The sequence below is a fragment of the Epinephelus moara genome, chromosome 9, assembly GCF_006386435.1.
Source record: "Epinephelus moara isolate mb chromosome 9, YSFRI_EMoa_1.0, whole genome shotgun sequence".
Lineage (NCBI taxonomy): Eukaryota > Metazoa > Chordata > Actinopteri > Perciformes > Serranidae > Epinephelus > Epinephelus moara.
This window is the reverse complement of record NC_065514.1, coordinates 7,786,344-7,806,352: the sequence shown is the minus strand read 5'-3', so window position 1 is coordinate 7,806,352 and position 20,009 is coordinate 7,786,344. Positions and strand designations below refer to the sequence as shown.

The window sequence follows — 20,009 nt, the reverse complement described above, 5'->3', positions numbered from 1 at the left end:
CGCTTGTATCCGCGATCGCATTCTCATTCACTACCCAGAGCTCATGACCATAGGTGAGGGTTGGGACGTAGATGGACCAGTACATCGAAAGCTTTGCTTTCCGGCTCAGCTCCCTCTTCACCACGACGGACCGGCGCAGCACCCACATCACTGCAGAAGCCGTACCGACCCGCCAATCCATCTCACACTCCATTCTACCCTCACTCGGGAACAAGACCCCAAGATACTTGAACTCCCTCGCTTGAGGCAGTAACTCTCTCCCATCCAGGAGAGGGCAATCCACCGGTTTCCGACAGGGGACCACGCCCTAAGACTTGGAGGTGCTGACTCTCATCCCAGCTGCTTCACACTCGGCTACTTTTCCACAGTCAGTGTATTACCTGCAGTCGATGGCGGTCAGGGCGCCTCATGTTTGGAGAAGCAGGCTTGGGTCAGACATGGTCATCTGTTGCTGACCCTATCCACAGCGGTACATTGATAGCTTCCATGTCGGTCTTCTGCCTGCTTCTCCAAACTGGGTAAGTGTCAACCAACATCTACTGTATGTTATACACTGACTGTGGATAAATACGTCATTCAACCCCACTTCAAAAGATCCACACAGTCCCTTTAAACAATCTGTAATCAAACTGAGACAGCTGGGGACAAGAACGTGTATGACCTGCTGTATAAATTGCCTTGAGCATGACTACCTGTCATCACAGTGACCACATGTCCACTAAATCAGACAAATCCATACTACTGTCTGTGTTTAAGTCTCTTTTTGGTGACTGACTGTGTTGTGTTCTGATCCAGAACAAGGAGGAGCTCCCTTTAGAGGAGCAGGGTCCGAGCATCAAGAACTTGGACTTCTGGCCCAAACTCATCATGCTCATCGTCTCTATCATTGAAGAGGACAGGAACTCCTACACACCTGTGCTCAACCAGTTAGTAATCGGCATATGGTCTCTTTATCTTTATGACTTTACTATCACAAACTACCACTATTTCTTCAGTACATAGTTTTAAATGTTTAGAACGTTTGATCATTGTCACCTCTTTCTCAGATTTCCTCAAGAACTGAACGTAGGGAAGGTGTCAGCAGAGGTCATGTGGACACTGTTCGCCCAAGACATGAAGTACGCTATGGAAGGTATGTCACACCCAGCATTTACATTTACATTTACATTTACTGGAGAAGGCAAGAAGAGAAGAGAAAATCTGGGGTAGAAACGCCACAGTGGCATGGAAGAAGTGAAAGAGCGAATTAATCACTGTGCAGGGTTTGAAAGCTGCTTATGTCTCCCAGGAGCCTCTCTGTGATTTCTCTCTGCTGTACTGTACTGTACAGCACCACCAGTCCCCCAGAGGCAGTCAGCTCTTATCCCAGCCCCTGTCCTCAAGATGAGTCCCCTGCAGAGACTATCACTGCGAAATATCTGCTTCACATACTACGCTACAGAAGTGGCGGCGCCTTCATTTTCAATCTGCATTAATATAAAAAGGGGTGGAAAATGTGCTCAGAGATGGAGTCCTGAGAGATTTTGCTCAGAAGCATGAGCAAAGCATACTTCAGATTTAAGAGCAGTAGTAGTTTTTAGTAGGTCACTAAAAAGATATTCAAGTGCCTGGTTGGATTTAAGCTTTTCACTAAACTTGTGCAAAACTCTTCCACTTACTTTCTACGAGCATATCTTTAGCTAATATGAGCACAGCTGAAGTTTAGCAACAGCAGGCGAAGTCATGTTTAAGTACATGGTCACTGCAGTCATCGCAAATGAAGCTTCAAAGTATGAGTAAACAAATAAAGCACTGACTTTTAGAATAATCTTTGTTTGAATATAAAACCATCAGAGGACATTTTTCAGAGAAAATATTTAACTACATTTTAGAATTATACCTTGACTTTATAGTAAGGACTTGAATTCGCAGTAACTTTAGCATAGATACGGCTTTAGGTAAAGTTAGAGATGATTTTGTTTTAGGGTTAGATGATAGGTTCACATTTTTTTTCCCAAGTCTGTCTGAAAACAGTACCACAAGCAATACTCACATGCTCATACGTTCATATTTAAAGCACTGTTGTTCGCTTTTACTGGCCATGAACGATCCCTGCTGAAAGCAGATTTAATTGAAGTGATTAGGGACAAAATTTTGTCTTCATTAAGTCTCAAAATATTAAAAAACAGTAAGTAAATAGGTTTAGCCGAACCTATTATGTGGCTTAAGCAGCCTGTGTTAGACAAATCAATGTGACATACAAATACAAATGACATAACTACACTATAACACATCATAAACCATTGACATTTGCTTACAGTAGAAAAAGAAAGGGAGGAACAAGAAATCACAGACACACAAAAAACTAAATAAACACCCAAGACAACCAACCTGACAACTAAATAATGATATCATTGTCATCCTTCCTCTAAACTTGGCCGTAATCTATCTGTCTTTTTTCATAATGATTCAGTTTCCCCTTCCTTGTAACAATAATGCCTTCTAACATAAATACATGTTTAAAAAAGTACAGAAAACAGGGGAATGTTATTCGCTCTCTTCCTTTCGATTCAGAGATAAATCTTTTTCCTAATCATTTAATGTATTTAAATTCCACAACAACTATTTCTTAATTCACTGAGCATTTTTATTTAAGGGCACATGGTTAAAAAAAATCAACCTTGATGCAAGCCATCTTTTGATAGTCCTCCAAAATGTTGCCACATGAGGACAGAACCAAAATCAGTGCAACATATCTTTAATTTCTGATTCACGGAAAAGACTGTTTCCATCCTATTTCATTCCCCACAGAATTTTAAATTGAAAATATTGTGACTTGGAATCTATAACAGCTGTATAAAGATATTAGATCATACACCTGTCTCCATGGCAATGGGATATTGAATATCTCTCAGTACAACTGACATTTTTCTGGCTTGTAATTTAAATCATATGCCCCTAAAAAAAATCTACGTAAAAGCACTGATCTTTTTTCTTTTAAGCTAAATACAGTATTTTTGTGGCAGGTTTACGCACCAACAGTTTTCTTCCAGCATGTCTCACTTTTTTCCTCCAAGCCAAAGGCACTGCAGCTAATAATTTAATTTAATTTAATACATTTTTAATTTTAATTTTAATTTTATTTAATTAATTTAAATTCAGAACATAAATTAAATATTTGTAGTACCAAATGTTCTCTTTTTTCCACAGATGTTGTTTTCTTAAGGAGTTATAGTGGAGGGGTTAAAAAAAGAGGGACTTTGGTACTAAAAACACAAACTTTAAAGATGATATCTTGAATTTGCATATTTGCTTTAGCTGAACTTTGAAATTATTTTTTTGTGCCCAGTGAATACATAGCTTTCAATGCACACATGATCATGTGAATATTGTTCTGAGACACACTTTAAAAGAAATGTGAACCTATCCTGTCGTCTTGAAATTAGGATTATGTTAGGTAGGAGAGACTAAGATTAAAGTTGCAAGGTCTTATTACAATGCTCACAGGCTCTTCCTTTCTTTGCATATGCAGAGCACGAGAAGCACAGACTGTGTAAGAGCACCGACTACATGAACCTGCACTTCAAGGTCAAGTGGCTCAACAACGAATATGTCAAGGAGCTGCCAAACTTTAAGGGCGTCGTTCCTGACTACCCATCGTGAGTGCTTTGGACTTAATCAGTTTTAGGCACAGGGGAACATTACATTTATTTTTTAAAAACTTCTCTTTGATTATTAAATTGATCTGTCCTTAATGTTGGTGTTGGTTAAAACTCTGGTTGTCTTTATTTTCCTTTGCAGATGGTTCTTACAATTTGTGCTACAGTGGTTGGATGAAAACGAGGATGTATCCATGGAGTTTATGCATGGAGCCCTGGAGAGGGACAAAAAGGACGGAGTAAGAAAATTAGCATGTAGATAAATATATTTTTTAACTCTAGTACGTCTTGTTTATGTATTGTTTGTGTTTTTCCCTTGTCACTGTGCACTGTTTCAGTTCCAGCAGACGTCTGAGCATGCTCTGTTCTCCTGCTCTGTGGTGGACATCTTCACTCAGCTCAACCAGAGCTTTGAGATCATCAAGAAACTGGAATGTCCTGACCCTAACGTCATGGCTCAGTACAGTCGCCGCTTCTCCAAGGTAAACCCACGTACTGGATGAAACCTTAAAGGGATGGTTTGGATTTTGGTTTTATGACGTACTTAACCATAGTCAATGTACAATCTAGTACAGTAGATAGAAGCTAAGCAATGTGGATCATGTGGAAGGGTCAGCAACAAAACGTATTTTTAGCCACTTAAAAAAATCATCAGTCTAATTGTATACTATATTTAGAATATTTTCACCACCTTATGTGGCTGTCAGACAGCGATTTTCTATCTGGCAAGTGAAGCTGTTATATTACGCTCTTCAAAGCCAAACTCCATTGAGAAAACCAGTGATTTAACATTGCTAAACACAGGAGCTGCTGGTCAAACACTGCCTCAGTCAGTTAGTTTGTTGGTGTTATTGTGTGACTTTGGCTTTTAAATGGGCTAGTTCTGATTCACTAAAGTCACACTATAAGCCAAACAAACTAAGTGATTGATGCAGCAGTAGACCAGCAGCTCCCATGTTCAGTGAGCTTAAATCACTGTTTTTCTCAATGGAATCTGGTGGCTTTGACAAGTGCATAAATGGGGAACTGAAGCCTTTAACAACAGGCAAGGTAAAGCTGTGAAAATATTCTTAATAAAGCATACCGTTAAACTTTTATTGACTATGCTTAAAATAGGTTTTGCTGCTGGTCATACATTACGTAGCTTCCATGGTGGTACGTCTGCCTCATTTTCCAAACTAGGGGCATTTGCTGTAGGCAGAACATTGACTATGGATAATTACCTCATACAACCCCACTTCAAAAGATCTGAAGTATCCCTTTAAAACCTGCTCTTAAGTACATCACACTGTAAAAGGATTTTACTTGGAAAACAGCACAGAACTCATAGTTGCTGGATCAAAAATGTCCATAATTGATAACAAAATTGACAGTAAATTATCATAAAGCAGTATCTGACTCTGACTAATTTCCTTTTTCAAAACACTTTAACATATGAGGGAAATCACAAAACAGCGACAGCATTGTCTGGAGGGACATTCTCTTTTTTTCTAAAGGGAATTTTATGTTTCCTCGTTAAAAAGATATGTTAATTTGGACATGAAACTCTCCTCCTGGGGGACAGAGGGACAGCACAGCTTTATGCTTTGGGATTTGCTCTCCTGCATGGCAGAGAATACATTACATGGCATTTGGGAATGTTTCTAAAACCTCTTTTGGCCATGCTCCCTGAAAGTGTCGTACAGTCCCCTCTGGGAAAGGTTTTATAAGAAATAAGTAATTAGATTTAAAACTGTTTTTAAATTGTTTCAAATTTTGTTCCATGCAGTTTTAATGCGTTTCTACCTTTTTATCTTCACAGACCATTGCCAAAGTTCTTCTGCAGTACAGTGCCATTCTGACCAAGAGTTTTCCCTCTTATATTGACAAGGAGAAGATTGTAAGTTCTCAACACCTTTTGTTTTACATGCCACAGTCACGCATTTTCCTTTAATCCACATCCTACACGATATACACTGCTCAAAAAATGACCTCCAGCAGGCTACTGGTGTGCATGTTTCTGACCGAACTGTCAGAAACAGACTCTATGAGGGTGGCATGAAAGCCCATGTCCTGTGCTCACAGCGCAGCACCATGCAGCTCAACTGGCATTTGCCAGAGAACACCAGAATTGGCAGGTCCACTATTGGCACCCCGTTCTCTTCACAGATGACAGCAAGTTCACACTGAGCACATGTGACAGGCGTGAAAGAGTCTGGAGACACTGTGGTGAACGTTATGCTGCCTGTAACATCATCCAGCATGACTGGTTTGGCGGTGGGTCAGAGGTGGTCTGTGAAAGCATATCCTTGGAGGGTCGCACAGACCTCCATGTCATAGCCAACGGTAACCTGACTGCTGTTAGGTACCAGGATGACATCCTCAGAGCGATTGTCAGACCTTACACTGATGCAGTGAGCTCTGGGTTCCTCCTGGTGCAGTGGGCCCTGGGTTCCTCCTGGTGCAACAGGCCCTTGGTTCCTCCTGGTGCAGCGCGCCCTGGGTTCCTCCTGGTGCAGTGGGCCCTGGGTTCCTCCTGGTGCAACAGGCCCTTGGTTCCTCCTGTTGCAGTGGGCCCTGGGTTCATCCTGGTGCAGTGGGCCCTGGGTTCCTCCTGATGCAGTGGACCCTGGGTTCCTCCTGGTGCAGTGGACCCTGGGTTCCTCCTGGTGCAGTGGGCCCTGGGTTCCTCCTGGTGCAGTGAGCCCTGGGTTCCTCCTGGTGCAGTGGGCTCTGGGTTCCTCCTGGTGCAGGACAATGCCCGGCCTCATGTGGCCAGAGTGTGAAGGCAGTTCCTGGATGATGAAGGCACTGATGCCATTGACTGGCCCTCTTGTTCCCCTGACCTAAATCCAACTGAGCACCTATGGGACGTTAAGTATTGGTGCATCTGACGCCACCAAGTACCACCACAGACTGTCCAGGAGCTCACTCTTGCCCTGATCCAGGTCTGGGAGGAGATCCCCCAGGACACCATCTGCCAACTCATCAGGAGCATTTTTTTTTTCGCAGTCAAGTATCCAATCAAATTGAGTATTGTTTAGACACTGGACACACCCTCCAGTGGCTCCATCATTGCCTTCACAAACATTTTTATAAAAGATTATTTTCCAAAGTTGAATAATCAATTGAATAAAAATTACATATTTTACATGGTGGTGAGTGCAGTCACTTGTAGATATTGAAGGGTTCCTGTCACATGTTTATAATCTCTCTGTGTTCTATGTCTCTCTCTTCCTGTGTCCTCCAAAAGCCGTGTGTCCTGATGAACAATGTGCAGCAGTTAAGAATCCAGCTGGAGAAGATGTTTGAGTCGATGGGTGCCAAACAGGTAAGTCAAAAGACAAAGGTTGGGGTGTTGTCCTGTTGCATCAAACATAAAAGTCCCATTTCTTACTCAAGCACAACAACCACATATTCTACACGTGGTTATCTGTACAACAGTTGTATTTGTGTGTCTCGTGTATCAGATTGCAACGGAGGAAGCGCGGGTATGTACAGTAGCTAGATCCTTGGTAGTGCTGGATTAGAACATAGTCTTGAGTCTTAACAAGGTCGTAGTGGAAGTTGCTTAAAAGGTCTATACGCCATCCCAGTGTCTGATGTGATGTTGTCAGTGGAAGCATAGATCCATACTGAGAGAGATTAGACCCCGCACTGCCCCATAGGCTAGAGCATAATGAGACTTACAGTAATTAAATCACGTCCTCTATTAGTGTCCTTAGTGTAGCCACAGTGAGGACATCCAATGGCTTGTCTGTCAGTGATGACCTCCCTCTGCTTTGAAGCCCTAGCATGACTTTACATGTAGTGTTTTATCGTATGTAGCTTAAGTGTGTTCACCTTACAATTAAAGCAAAATGAACTGGTGGAAGAGGAAGAGGAGGAGGAGGCGGGAGAGGAGGAGGTATGTTTCCATCATGGTCTGAGTGGGGCCGATACAGGCAGATATTTGTCCATATTAAAGTACATCTTTCATTTTATTTAATCAGTTTAATGGTGCACACGCGGTCGTGCAGTGTATTGATTATCTCCATCTTCCTTTGGCTTGAACAGCAGGTCGTAACTGAGGAAGAGAAAGCGAAGGCTGTGGTGGGTACTGTGGATGGTAGCAGATTAGATTCATTCATAGAGACCAGTAGACCCCTCTTTAGTATTAAGTGTAGCCTACCTGTTGTAGTCTAGTAACTATGCTGACGTCTGGTGTAAATGTTCGCAAGAGTGGGTTTAAAGTTTTGAAGTGGCGTACGTCCCTTTCAGGCCTAGATTTTATTTTCTTTCACCATTTGTATTCTTGAACCTGGTCGATTGAAACCTTATATTTTTGATGTTCATTGTTTTAAGAAGTCACATTATGTTGCCAGTCTCAGTCTGTTGTTGCCTGTCAGATGATTTATGATGCATCATGTCATGATGAGGTGGAGTTGAAAGGATGATACATGTGAGCTGCTCTGAGAGATTTAGTGAGTGGCTTGTTATCATAGAGGGAAATCATGAGATACTGCACTTTGCCTTTGAATGTTCTTCATGGGATTTAAGTGGAACATGCAGTTTCTACCACCAAAATGTGGTCTTGTAGCTTTCTCGTCCATTTTATTTAATTTGTTTAAGAAAATAACCATTATTTTTATTATTAATAATCCATAGTTTATAGGAATTTAATGTATTTCTTTATTGCTCGGTGTCTGTCCAAATGCTGTTAAAATTTACGGTAAACTTAATCCAATAAAGTACATATATGATTTAAAGGTAGCTTAACCACATTACATCACATGTCGCCACAGTGGTGCAGTGGTTAGAGTTGGAGTTTGCATGATCTCTACGTGTCAGCGTGGGTTTTCTCCAGGTACTCCAGCTTCCTCCCACAGTCCAAAGACATGCAGGTTAATTGGTGACTCTAAATTGTCCGTAGGTGTGAATGTGAGTTGAATGGTTGTCTGTCTCTATGTGTCAGTCCTGTGATAGTCTGGTGACCTGTCCAGGGTGTACCCTGCCAGCTGGGATGGGCTCCAGCCCGCCTGCGACCCCTAACAGGATAAGTGGTTACGGAAAATGAATGAATTAATTAACCTCACTAAATTCCATGAAATCCACTAGAGTCAAAATGGCAGCGACTGAGACATGCTAAGCTAATTCCCCTTAGCAGCAGTGTTTTTCCCGCCCTTTCTTTGATTCAGCTCCTCCCAAATTTAGTCATGTGGAATTACTCACTGAATTACCAGGATGTCACTGTAGTCCAACAAAATGGATCATTTTCTTTTACAGATAACTACCAGGGAAAAATCTACATTTAGTTTAAGCTTTAGCTAAGGCTAGCTGTGGCTATCTGACCAGATAGCTTTCACTTGATGTGGCTCGTTGGTTGTAGCTGTGTAGTCTAATGGTAGGTCTTAACTCAGACCAAATATGTAGTTACTGTGTTTTGCCTTTGCAGGGGATATTTAACTAAAATGCATTTTTTAGAAGAGTGAAGTCACAATCATGTTTTTCCTTTCTTTTCTAGCGCAACAATAGAATGCTAGCGTGGCAGGCAAGTTCCCTGTATATGCAGACATGTTTATGATGCATGTCTGCATATACTCAAATGTTCATCTCCCCACATAATTTCTTTTTGGAAATTGAGAAGCCGAAAATTGTCTTTAAAGAACAAATTTTGTTGAATTTGGTTGTTTAATTTGCAGCAGTGGGACTTAATTGTGTTGTGTTGTCTTTTCACCGCCACTCGTAGTTTGACGAGAGTGAGGAGGAGGAGGAAGAAGTAGGGGAAGAAGGGGAGAAAAATGGGGTTGAGGTTTGTTGCAGTCTGAAGTGGTTTTATCGTTCCCACGAGTCCAAGTCATTCTGCCCTGTTCTTCCTGTTCACTGCAACACCACAGTGATACTCAGTCCTCTTGAAACAAAACATCACCGTCATGGTGGAGTTTATTGTGTGCGGTTTTTATCACGTCATCTGTGGTGTTTTCCACCTCGAGTTTACCCATGGCCTTTCCTCAAAACTGGTCACTCATTTCCCCTAAAATGAAGCTCATTTCTGAATTTTTTTGTTGTTGCTTTTCTTTAATTTGTGTTTTCTTTGTTGCTCTTTTTTGTTTGCAATAGACTGACAAGGAGAAGGTGGGTGTTGATGTTTCAAATATAGCTCGTTCCGATGCGGGAAAAGCCTTCTGTATTTGTGGTGTTCTTTAAATTTTAATTTCAAGAGTTAGAGGTACAACAGAACAGGATTTTTGACAGTGTTTCATTTTTATGTCTCTTTTTAAAACAATCTCAAAACACCACGCAAAGATGGATGAACCAGTAGAAAAGGTAGGTCACATGCACACGGGTATCTGCTACCACAGCACTTTGTATAATGGCCATCGATCCTCTGTAATTATTTTAATATAAATGAAAGTTAATTTACAAATGGGAAATGACAGCTAATTGAGGTTGTCCTCTGTTACCCTCCGCCCATCTGTGCTGTCGTAGACTGAGATAACACTCGAAGACAAGAAGGTGAGTGTAGGTGTACCGACTCATGAATATTAATATCCTTATGCTTACCAAAATACTCCCAGGCAAAACAAAACACATTACAAACAGCACACAATCAATTTCTAGCTGCCTTTCCTCCCCTTGAGTCTTCCCTTTGTGGTGCATAGCAGAAACGTCTCCGTCTCTCCTCACTAATGGTGCCACGCGACCCTGACAGGCCATGAATCAAAAGGCCATTGGATCATTGACTTAATGAGCCACATCGTGGCTTCATCCATATGGCTTAGCTCCCTGCAGGCAGTGCTTATGTAGATGATGCCTCAGTATACCTAGGTTAGGTATACTGGAGGTAGTCACTCCACCACTTGTTCCCTCGCCCTGTGTTTGTGAGACTTGTGAGACAAACATCTCCTGCCGTATTAAACTTTGTTTTCAATGCTCTTGCTTCGAAAGTTGGAGACAACTGGTAAAAAGGTGGGTTTCTTGTCGTAATTTGTTTCTACTCATGTTGTTTAGAACGGACATATCTCTGCTCTAGGAGCATAAACTACAAACATTACAGAACATCTGCCTCTCTCGTTCCTTTGGTATCTCTTGGTATGAAGCTCAACAGATTGGCTGTGCAATTTTCCTAATAACATGATGGTTATTGAAGTTCCTTTTTAAATGATAAATTCTTGCTGCCTTTTGGAGCTTCTAGCTTTGGTGTTGAAGTCAAGCTTTCAAGTTAATTTGGGATATTTTGGCTAAAAGCTGCAAATACGAATGATGAAAGTCTTTTATGATCTGCTGTTAAAGAGTGCTGTGTCCTCAGAGGCACATACGGTCTCTCCTGAGATTAATTATGTTCTCTACATTTTCAAGTTTTTCGGAGTTAATTTGTTTTGAGCAGAATTTTACCAACACCCTTCCTTTGATTCTGTCTGCCTGCCTTTCTGCAGATGGACACTGAGGCCAGTGACCTACTGAACGACCTGCAGGTGAAGCTGAACAACGTGCTGGATGATCTCAGCCGTACATTTGGGAACAGGTAGACTAATTCACACCCCTAGACAGACACGTAACCACACACGCCCACACGCATATCAGTAACCACACATGCATTTGTGCTGATTGATTAAATTTTGTGTCTTTCTAGTTTCCAGATCCGCATCAACGATTGCATGCGCCAGATGGCATCTCTGCTGTACCAGATCAAAGGACAGCTCAACGCCAACAACAAAAACCAGGTGGAGGCCGACTCTGACAACATGCTACGGCCACTCATGGATTTCCTGGATGGAAAGTGAGTGGATGAATTAAGATTTGAGACCAGTGTTCTCTCCCTGACATGATGAAGTGTTTGATGATATTGCCATGTTTTCATAGCCTGGGACCCAGAGAAATCCATGTATTCATGTTTTATTGACTCTGGCAGATGCGTCTTATCTACCGCTTATCAACCTCTTATCTAATAAAGGGCAGGTTTGATTTTTTCCTGCATTTTTACCTATAGCCGTTGATAGTGCCCCTTGGAAGTGAAAATAAATGGAGGTGCCGAACTAATTTGCATTTGCGATTTGGTCTGACGATGCCAAGCTAATGTTTTAAGCCACTTTGACAGGTGCAATCCTCTCTCAAGAGCCCAACTGCAGCCCCGTCCTGTTCTCTATTACTTTAAATCTCTTTCTCTGCATCCTAAATCTCTGTCCTCCAGAAATCATTTCAGAAATTAGAAGTTTCAACAATTTTCAACCATGCCAGCACCTTAGTCGTTCTGAACTCCCAACGCATTTTGCTCTGTGCTCTTAAAAAAGGCACGACAACGTTGAAGGAAGAATACAATTTGAGGATGGTTAAAGGATGTGGCTGGTGGACCTGTAAAAGTGACACTCATTACATTGGTGTCACAATCTCCATGGACACATTGTTTATAGTCACATCTTGAGTTAGCGAATTGAGAGTAGGTGTTTCTGTGATGATCTGGAGAATGCAAGGATGAGGCCGATCACGGAGTTCTTTCTTAATGCACGTTTATTACGAGCTCGAATCAACAATGGCTACATGCATGTAAATTAGGGTTAACACAGCTCAGCACTCTCTGTGGTCCATGTATCTCATCAACTTGTGTATATGTATTTGTGTATTTGCATTTTACAGGTTAACATTGTTCGCCACCGTATGTGAGAAAACAGTATTGAAGCGTGTGCTCAAGGAGCTGTGGAGGATCGTAATGAGCAGCCTGGAGAAGACTATTGTCTTGCCACAGGGCAACGACACCTTTGTAAGCTCAACATCACTAAGAATTATCAGTCTCATGTTTGCTTGCCTCAGCATTTGTGCATACTGTAAATATATTTGACTTTTAAGTGCAGAGATGAAATGGCAAAATTCTCTGGGTTTTTTTTCAGGGTGCACAGATTCTCTCAGCTGCGAAAGAACTGGGTCAGCTCTCCAAACTCAAGGTACCAGAACGCTTTCATATGTTTTACACAAAGTTAATTACCTGCAGAGGCTCAGTGTCGCCAAGAACTGACCACAAAATGACTCAGCGAGAGAGTGTGAATCTATTTTTGGGCAATTAACTCATCTCTTTGCTCCTCATTTGGATGTGCAGGATCACATGGCAGGGGAGGCTAAAAGCCTGTCTCCCAGGCAGTGTGCTGTCATGGACGTGGCACTGGACACGATCAAGGTCAGTTTATACTGCGGGTTTTGGTTTCATTAGGATGCAGGGCAGACGGGTCAAATTAGCTTCATCAACTATTCATCCATTAATCAAATACTCTGGAAGGTTATGTAAGCAGCTTGTGACCAGAAGTTATGTGATTTAACAGGCCAGGGAAGTGTGTGGAGGATAAAGTGGGTGAAATGAAGAGTGGATTTTAATTGTGAGCCAGAAAAATGCTAAATGACTCTGTTGTTAAACCTAGTCTTGGGTTTTTGCACTGGAAATACAGCGATCTTTTTCACTATTAAAGGATAATTCTGGTCATTTTCAATTTGGATCTTGTGGTGATAGTTTGTGCCACCAGAATTCAAACAATTGACTTTACTGTAAGACTTATTTTGCCAGAAGCAAAACTCACCTTTTTTCTTGAAAAACTTGATTTGGTTTGGGTTTTTAAAATCCTAATATTTTGACTAGTTTGTCCTCCAGATGATTTATGCTGTCCCACGCTCTGTTTCCTTCGCAGCAATACTTCCATGCAGGAGGCAACGGGCTGAAGAAGGCGTTCCTGGAGAAGAGTCCTGAGCTGTCGTCACTACGCCACGCTCTGTCCCTCTACACTCAGACAACAGACACACTCATCAAGACCTTTGTGACCACCCAGCATGCACAAGGTAGTCAGAAAGGGTCTGAGGAGAATGCATTTCCCTCTGTAGGCCACAAGAGGGCACTATGTGTGTTGTTGATGAGTGTGGCATTTCACTGGTTTGCACCTGTATTTTGTGTATTTAAAGTGTTATTGATGCTGGAATCTGTTGACATGTTGCTGCTGTCTTCTCTTTATCTCCTGTGCTGCCTCTGTGCCAGTGCACAATGGAAAGGGTATTAGGTTAACTCCCAGTGAAAAAATACAGCCCAGCAGGGGTAGGTTTCATTGAAATCATCCGCCAGCCCTCCTCTCCTTCCCCACCCGCTCTCTCTTTGTACACTCTGTCACTCTGTGCCACTAAGGTGGGCAGGTCAACCCTAACCCAACCTCTCCACCTGCATCCTCTTCTTATACTGTCTCTGCTTTATGAATCAAAGTTTATATTTTGCCTTCATCGGGCCAAATGTGAGCTCATTCATGTGTCTGGCTGTGCGTCAAACTAGGTCCAGGCGTGGAGAAGCCAATAGGTGAGGTGTCTGTCCAGACTGAGCTGCACACGCATCCAGGGAACGGGGAGCGGAAAGTTACTGTCAAAGGTCTGTTTGAGTTTCCATAGCATGATGCTACATACTTTAGCCAAGTGCTCTCATCTGATTATATCATCCTCTTCCTCTGTGTGTGCTCTGGGTTTAACATGTTGTGTTGTGTTTAGTCATAGGAGCCAATGATTTAAAATGGCAGACGTCCGGCATGTTCCGACCCTTCGTGGAGATTACCATGATCGGGCCTCACCTCAGCGACAAGAAACGCAAATTCCAGACCAAATCCAAGAACAACAGCTGGTCTCCCAAGTTTAGCGAGACCTTTAATTTGTAAGTACTGCGACAGCTGTGCCTGCTTTTTAATAACATTTCCAGTTTTCTAGATGTTGACCGTTGAATACTTCACAATCTTTCATTTTCATGTATTACTTTTTTTGTTTCATTATTACTTTTGTTGCTATCCAACAGCTTCAGTAACTATGTTATTGTATACATCCTCATATCATTTCTATTTACAGTTTACATGCAGTTTGCACATGTACAGCTACTCGTGTCCTGTCAGATATTTATAGAATTTGACCTTCAGTACTCCAGAATGATGTAACCAGCTTGGCTATTACTGTATGTGATGTTTTGCTGCTGTTTCAGAGTTTGGATTTCGTACTTAAATCTAGAGCAGCAAACAATTAGTTGATTAATCGATAGACAGAAAATGAATGTGCACCTATTTTTGATACTGATACTTTTAAGTCATTTCTCTGATTTTAGCTTCTCGGATCAAAATGTTTCTCTTATACATATATGACAGTAAATTGAAATTTACTTGTGTGTAAATTGTTGATGGCCCTTTTTCAGGATTTTCAGTATAAAACAAACACTCAGTACATAATTTTAACAACTCAGCCACAAATATCTTTACAGGAAGAAAACAAGTCCTAGTAGAATAAAATGCATATACATAGCGATAGAGTGTTCACTGCTACCAAGTTATAGATCACTACAAATCACTGCTCTTAAAGGGATAGTGCACCCAAAAATGAAAATTCAGCCATTATCTACTCACCCATATGCCGATGGAGGCCCTGGTGAATTTTTAGAGTCCTCACATCCCTTGCGGAGATCGGCGGGGACAGCGGCTAGCACACCTACTGGCAGATGGTGCCCCAAACTAACGTCCAAGAACACAAAATTGAATCCACAAAGTATCTCCATACTGCTCATCCGTAGTGATCCAAGTGTCCTGAAGCCCCGACATAAAAAAACGTCGAAACATTGTTTCGAAAAACGTCATTTGAACTCTGTTTTTAGCCTCACTGTAGCCTGTAGCTCTGACTGCTTCTCTGTGCACCGCGTGCGTGCTTGCACGCGACCAGCGAAAGCATGAGCTTTGCTCACCCGTGTTTACATCACGTGACACGTGCACCGCACGGGGAGACAGCAGTAACCACAGAGCTAAAAGATAGTTTGCACTACGGTCTTTTAGCAAAGGACAGCTCAACATGTCTGAAGACTTTGAAATTGAGGAGGAACAGCATTTCTTTGTTGAGCCGTATTTGTTTGAGCCCGAGTATACGCACGGAACTCAGGCTACTGGACGAAGCAGCCGCCGCAGCTCATGAGCCTAACCCTCAGCCAGCCGCAGAATACCGGAGTCGAGCACTGGAAACCTGGTGGTGTAGTTGTTTCAAATGCAAAGCAATGCCAACGGATGAGGAAAGTCTTTGCTGTTCAGACTGGGAATTGGCGATGCCTGCACTTGAGAATCTGGACATCAGTACTGACGAGACTGCTGCTCTTCAGAGACCGTGCATCACCGATCACCCTGAGCGCGCACACGTGAGCACAGAGAAGCAGTCAGAGCTACAGGCTACAGTGAGGCTAAAACAGAGTTCATATGACGTTTTTCAAAACAACTTTTTATGTCGGGGCTGCAGCACACTTGGATCACTACAGATGAGCAGTATGGAGGTACTTTGTGGATTCAATTTTGTGTTCTTGGACGTTAGTCTGGGGCGCCGCCTGCCATTAGGTGTGTTTGCCGCTCCCCCCGCCGGTCTCCGCAAGCGATGTGAGGACTCTAAAACTTAACCAGGGCCTCCATCGGCATATGGGTGGACACATGGAAGTACAATACATTCATCAGCTCTCTTATCCACATGTCATATGTTGGTGCACAGTCTGGCTTCCACATAAGTTGAATAAGTTTCCTTGCCACAACCAAATGAAACAGCCTGAGTTTCATACTTGTCTGCTCAAGGTAATACACGCGGGGCAACAAGGACAGCAACTAGTGTGTTAGGTTCCCAGTTCTTCTCAAGCATTAGAGATGCATTAAAATATACTCTTCCAACGAGTCCAAAGAGAATGTGTTAACGTCCCGCCTGCCTCTTTACATCTTCTACAGAGGAGTGAAACATTATGGAAAATTGTATGCAATCACTCTTTGGAGTAGTATAGCTGATGCACTGTTTTTAATTGTCTATCTCCACCCAGCTCACTTTTGTCTTGACATGATACCTTTGTATAATGTGATAAACAAGGAAACTGCTTCCTTACTTTGAGAATCAAAGTGGTTACTTTTTCATCTTCGTTAATATTTTAGTTAATGTTTTTTGTGTTTTTTATATGTCTTAACTTTTGCACTTGTTAAGTAGAAAGGTCTAACAAGGGACAGAGGCTGCAAATTAACCTTAGCTAGAAAATTATACGCAATACATCTGTAGTGCATCTAATGTTGTATCTAGTATCGGGATCTGTATGTATCTAGTGTACTGAAAAAATAATCAATTTTATCATTCTCGTAGGCTACCAAAAGTTTAATTTGTATTCACAATATCAATAGTTTATACAGTAAAAAAAATCTATGCTTGGCGCCCACGTATTGATTTAATATTGCGGTGCAAAATGTCATGATACTATGCTGTATCGTTTTGGGGTTTTTTACCCACCCCTTGAAAGTGATAGTTAGTTGCAGCTATACTTTAATCTAGCACATGTACAGTAATTGATGGTTGAGATGCTTGTCTACACAGAACCAAATGGGTGTATTTTGAAGGAAAATTCTTGGGCATTGCCGTTTTAACTTGACTAACCTGCAGCTGTGTTGAAGGACTTAATGTTCAAACCTCTGTGTTCTCTCTCCACAGTGTTCTTGGTAACCAGGATGGCTTTGAGTGCTACGAGCTGCAAGTCTGCGTCAAAGACTACTGCTTCGGCCGTGCAGACAGAGTGGTCGGCTTGGCCGTGATACAATTAAGAGACATCATGGGAAAGGGCAACTGTGCGTGCTGGTGCCCGCTCGGGGAACGCATCCATATGGACGACACAGGCCTCACCGCCATGCGAATCCTCTCCCAGCGCTCCAACGATGACGTGGCCAAGGAGTTTGTGAGGCTGAAATCAGAGACTCGTTCAGCCGAGGAGGGCAGATGAGAAGAGGTGGGAGAGAAACAGAAAAGATGGAAGGTCTCTTGAACGTCTTTGTGAAAAAGCAGGGAATAATTTTTCATAGATGGCCATGTGGACTCTTATTTAGACCTTCGACGTGTCTTAGCTGCTGTTGACTGTTTGGTGGCGCCTTGCCAAGCTTATCGACACACTGTCACGTTCACACTCGGGGTATTTTGGACTCACTGTTCCCCTTCCTCAAACACTCACATTATTTACCGAGCTACTGTACAGTATAAACACTGGCTCACTCAACCTTCACACTCACCAGCTGTTGCACCAGGCAGTGAACACTTACTCTGTCATTTAACCTCTGTTTACCCCACTCTCCTCATCAGCTAGAGTGGCACACTGTGCACGCCACAGCCTCGAAGGAACAGAGGACACCAGGCTCCGCTGGAGGGGCCAACGAGTTCCCCAAACCTCCCCAGTGTTGTTGTGCAATAACCCCACCTGAACCCTTCAAACCGTGGCCATGTGTTTGATGCCTTACACTCTGAAAGCTGTGAATGTGTGAAGTACAAAAGTCTTTCTGAATGCCCGAGTCTGTAGCTCCACTGTCACGGTTTGAGTAAATGTGAAAACACTATGGTTTATCTCATGAAGGGGATGAATCGGACAGCTGGTAGCTCAGAGACAGTCCCAGTTTTTAGGGCCTGGTTTGTGTATTGCGTGGTTTCACAAGTTAATCTTGTACAACTCATGTTTCAAGAGAAGATACCTAAACTAATAACCCTTAATTGTACCCCTTAATGTAAAGGATTAATCAGTTAAATGTGTGCCTTGCCATTTTCAGTTTTCATCTTCAGTACATAATTTAAATGATAAAATCAACACCAGTATGATTGACAAACAGGACCAAGAGTGCGGACACTGTATGTTAAAGTTGAATGCTGTTTTGGCCATATTAATTTATTAAACTCTATTACCAACTCTAGTGTAACCACGACGGTGCAGCCATTTTATTTATTTTTTATACATATTTATTTTTGTCTGTGCTTTTCAATGCCCGTGATTTAAAATGTTGTTTACCGCTGGGGACGGACGTGTTTGCCAGGAAAGTGTGTTTGAGAATTTGCACAGTCTGAATGAGGAGACAAGATACACGCCCTCAGAATAAAGTTAGTGTTTGTTAAGAAATTAAAAGCAAACTTGGCGACCTGTGTCCTTGACTTACAACAGTGATGACTGTCTTTTAGAAATGTTCATTTATAATTAAGTCATTTTACATGTTGAACTTTCAGGTAACAACTTTTCTTCCAAAAAAAGAAAAAAAAGGGGTATCTGAACATTTGAACACAGGCTCATCAGCTGCTGAGTTGTTAGGAAGTGTAGAATTACTTGCGGTTTACATATATCTTCCTGCTCTGTCTATGAGTGGCCTTACTTTGGTGAAAAAAATAAATTACGTGTATCTTTTTAATCTTTTTTTTTTTTAAATCCTTGTACTCCCTTTGGCTCTCAGCGATGAGGATCGGCCACTTCTTTGCCCGTAATGATGTCAAATAAGTTTTCCAAGTGATGTTCCTTATCATTTTGTACTGTTTATCTTTGATTATATTGCAAATATCAAGGCTGGGCTTTCTTTCAGTCTGTTTTTTGTGTTATGTTCCCTCTGACGTTTTGTAAATGTTTCCCTTAAAAGCTCTTTTATTAGTTCGGTATGATGTCAATTAAATGATGTTTTATGGACAGGAGGAGTAATATATGAGATGTGTGCCAGTGACTTTGTTCATAACTGATGGAAGAATATTAAAATGTAACTTTTAATGAAGGATATTACTTTAATATGAGAACCTCAATGTGTGCACATTTTTAAACCGATGACACTCTGTAGAAACCACTAAACCAGATTCCTCTTTGTTACAGTAAATGATCCCCTGTGAATACAAATGTTTCATAGCCATTCTTTAATATTCATGTTCCTCGTGCCAAGTTACAAGTGTTCACTTTTTTTTTTCTATATTTTCTAAATTTGTTAACCCTTGCACTTTCACTAAATCACTGCAATAGTTAACAAGTACAGTGTAACAGTCATGGTAAATGCATTTTCGTGGTGTTTTCTTTGTATTGTCACTACTCTGAAATGTTGTTGTCACCATGTAAACATTTCCATTCATTAATTTTGTATAAAGTATTTGAGAAGTATCTAGAAATGTGTCCACCTGCTTTTTTCTGCAGATTTTTCTGTCTTATAAATTTGGTACCAGTGGGAAATTTTTTTTCCACTTGAGTTGTTCTGCATCACTTATAAGGCAATTCATTTCAGGTAGTTGAATGTAAATGCTCAGTAAAGCTCATTTGTAATTTGATAGAAATAACTTTGTCATATTTGCTGAAACTGTCACTATATTCTAATTTAAAAGTAGATATTAAGACTTCACCTTGTTGATAAAGCTTATAGTCAGGGCTGGCTCAGGCTTGCCTTGAACCAGCCCCTAGTGAGGCAGATGTAGAGTCTGCCAGAGGACCTACTACGTTACAATGAGCCCCTTCTCTTTCTCTCTCTCTTCAATTCTGAAAAGTTGTTTTTCATTTGCTAAAATCCATGTCCTATTACTGCATGTCACTAACTCGGCTTCCTCTCCACAGCCTTTGTGCTCCACTGTCGTGCAGGTTCCCTCAAATTA

The 20,009-nt window shown here is 41.7% G+C and overlaps 1 protein-coding gene across 2 annotated transcripts in view; it reads left to right on the top strand.

Moving 5' to 3' along the window:
- The window catches only part of LOC126395791 (protein unc-13 homolog B-like), a 91,728-nt gene extending 72,209 nt beyond the window's left edge, over positions 1-19,519 (top strand). Inside the window, exons 24-40 of one of the 2 annotated variants that reach the window (XM_050053512.1) lie at positions 796-926; positions 1,047-1,132; positions 3,512-3,638; positions 3,781-3,877; positions 3,977-4,120; positions 5,440-5,517; positions 6,871-6,948; positions 11,033-11,121; positions 11,230-11,376; positions 12,231-12,354; positions 12,482-12,535; positions 12,688-12,765; positions 13,268-13,415; positions 13,609-13,665; positions 13,894-13,986; positions 14,103-14,262; positions 17,079-19,519. In XM_050053512.1, coding sequence (XP_049909469.1) covers positions 796-926; positions 1,047-1,132; positions 3,512-3,638; positions 3,781-3,877; positions 3,977-4,120; positions 5,440-5,517; positions 6,871-6,948; positions 11,033-11,121; positions 11,230-11,376; positions 12,231-12,354; positions 12,482-12,535; positions 12,688-12,765; positions 13,268-13,415; positions 13,609-13,665; positions 13,894-13,986; positions 14,103-14,262; positions 17,079-17,364 — 1,977 coding nt within the window. In that variant the 3' untranslated portion in view covers positions 17,365-19,519. The remainder of the gene's footprint in view (positions 1-795; positions 927-1,046; positions 1,133-3,511; positions 3,639-3,780; positions 3,878-3,976; positions 4,121-5,439; positions 5,518-6,870; positions 6,949-11,032; positions 11,122-11,229; positions 11,377-12,230; positions 12,355-12,481; positions 12,536-12,687; positions 12,766-13,267; positions 13,416-13,608; positions 13,666-13,893; positions 13,987-14,102; positions 14,263-17,078) is intronic. The other variant, XM_050053513.1, reaches the window with a different exon arrangement.
- The last annotated feature ends 490 nt before the right edge of the window (positions 19,520-20,009 follow it).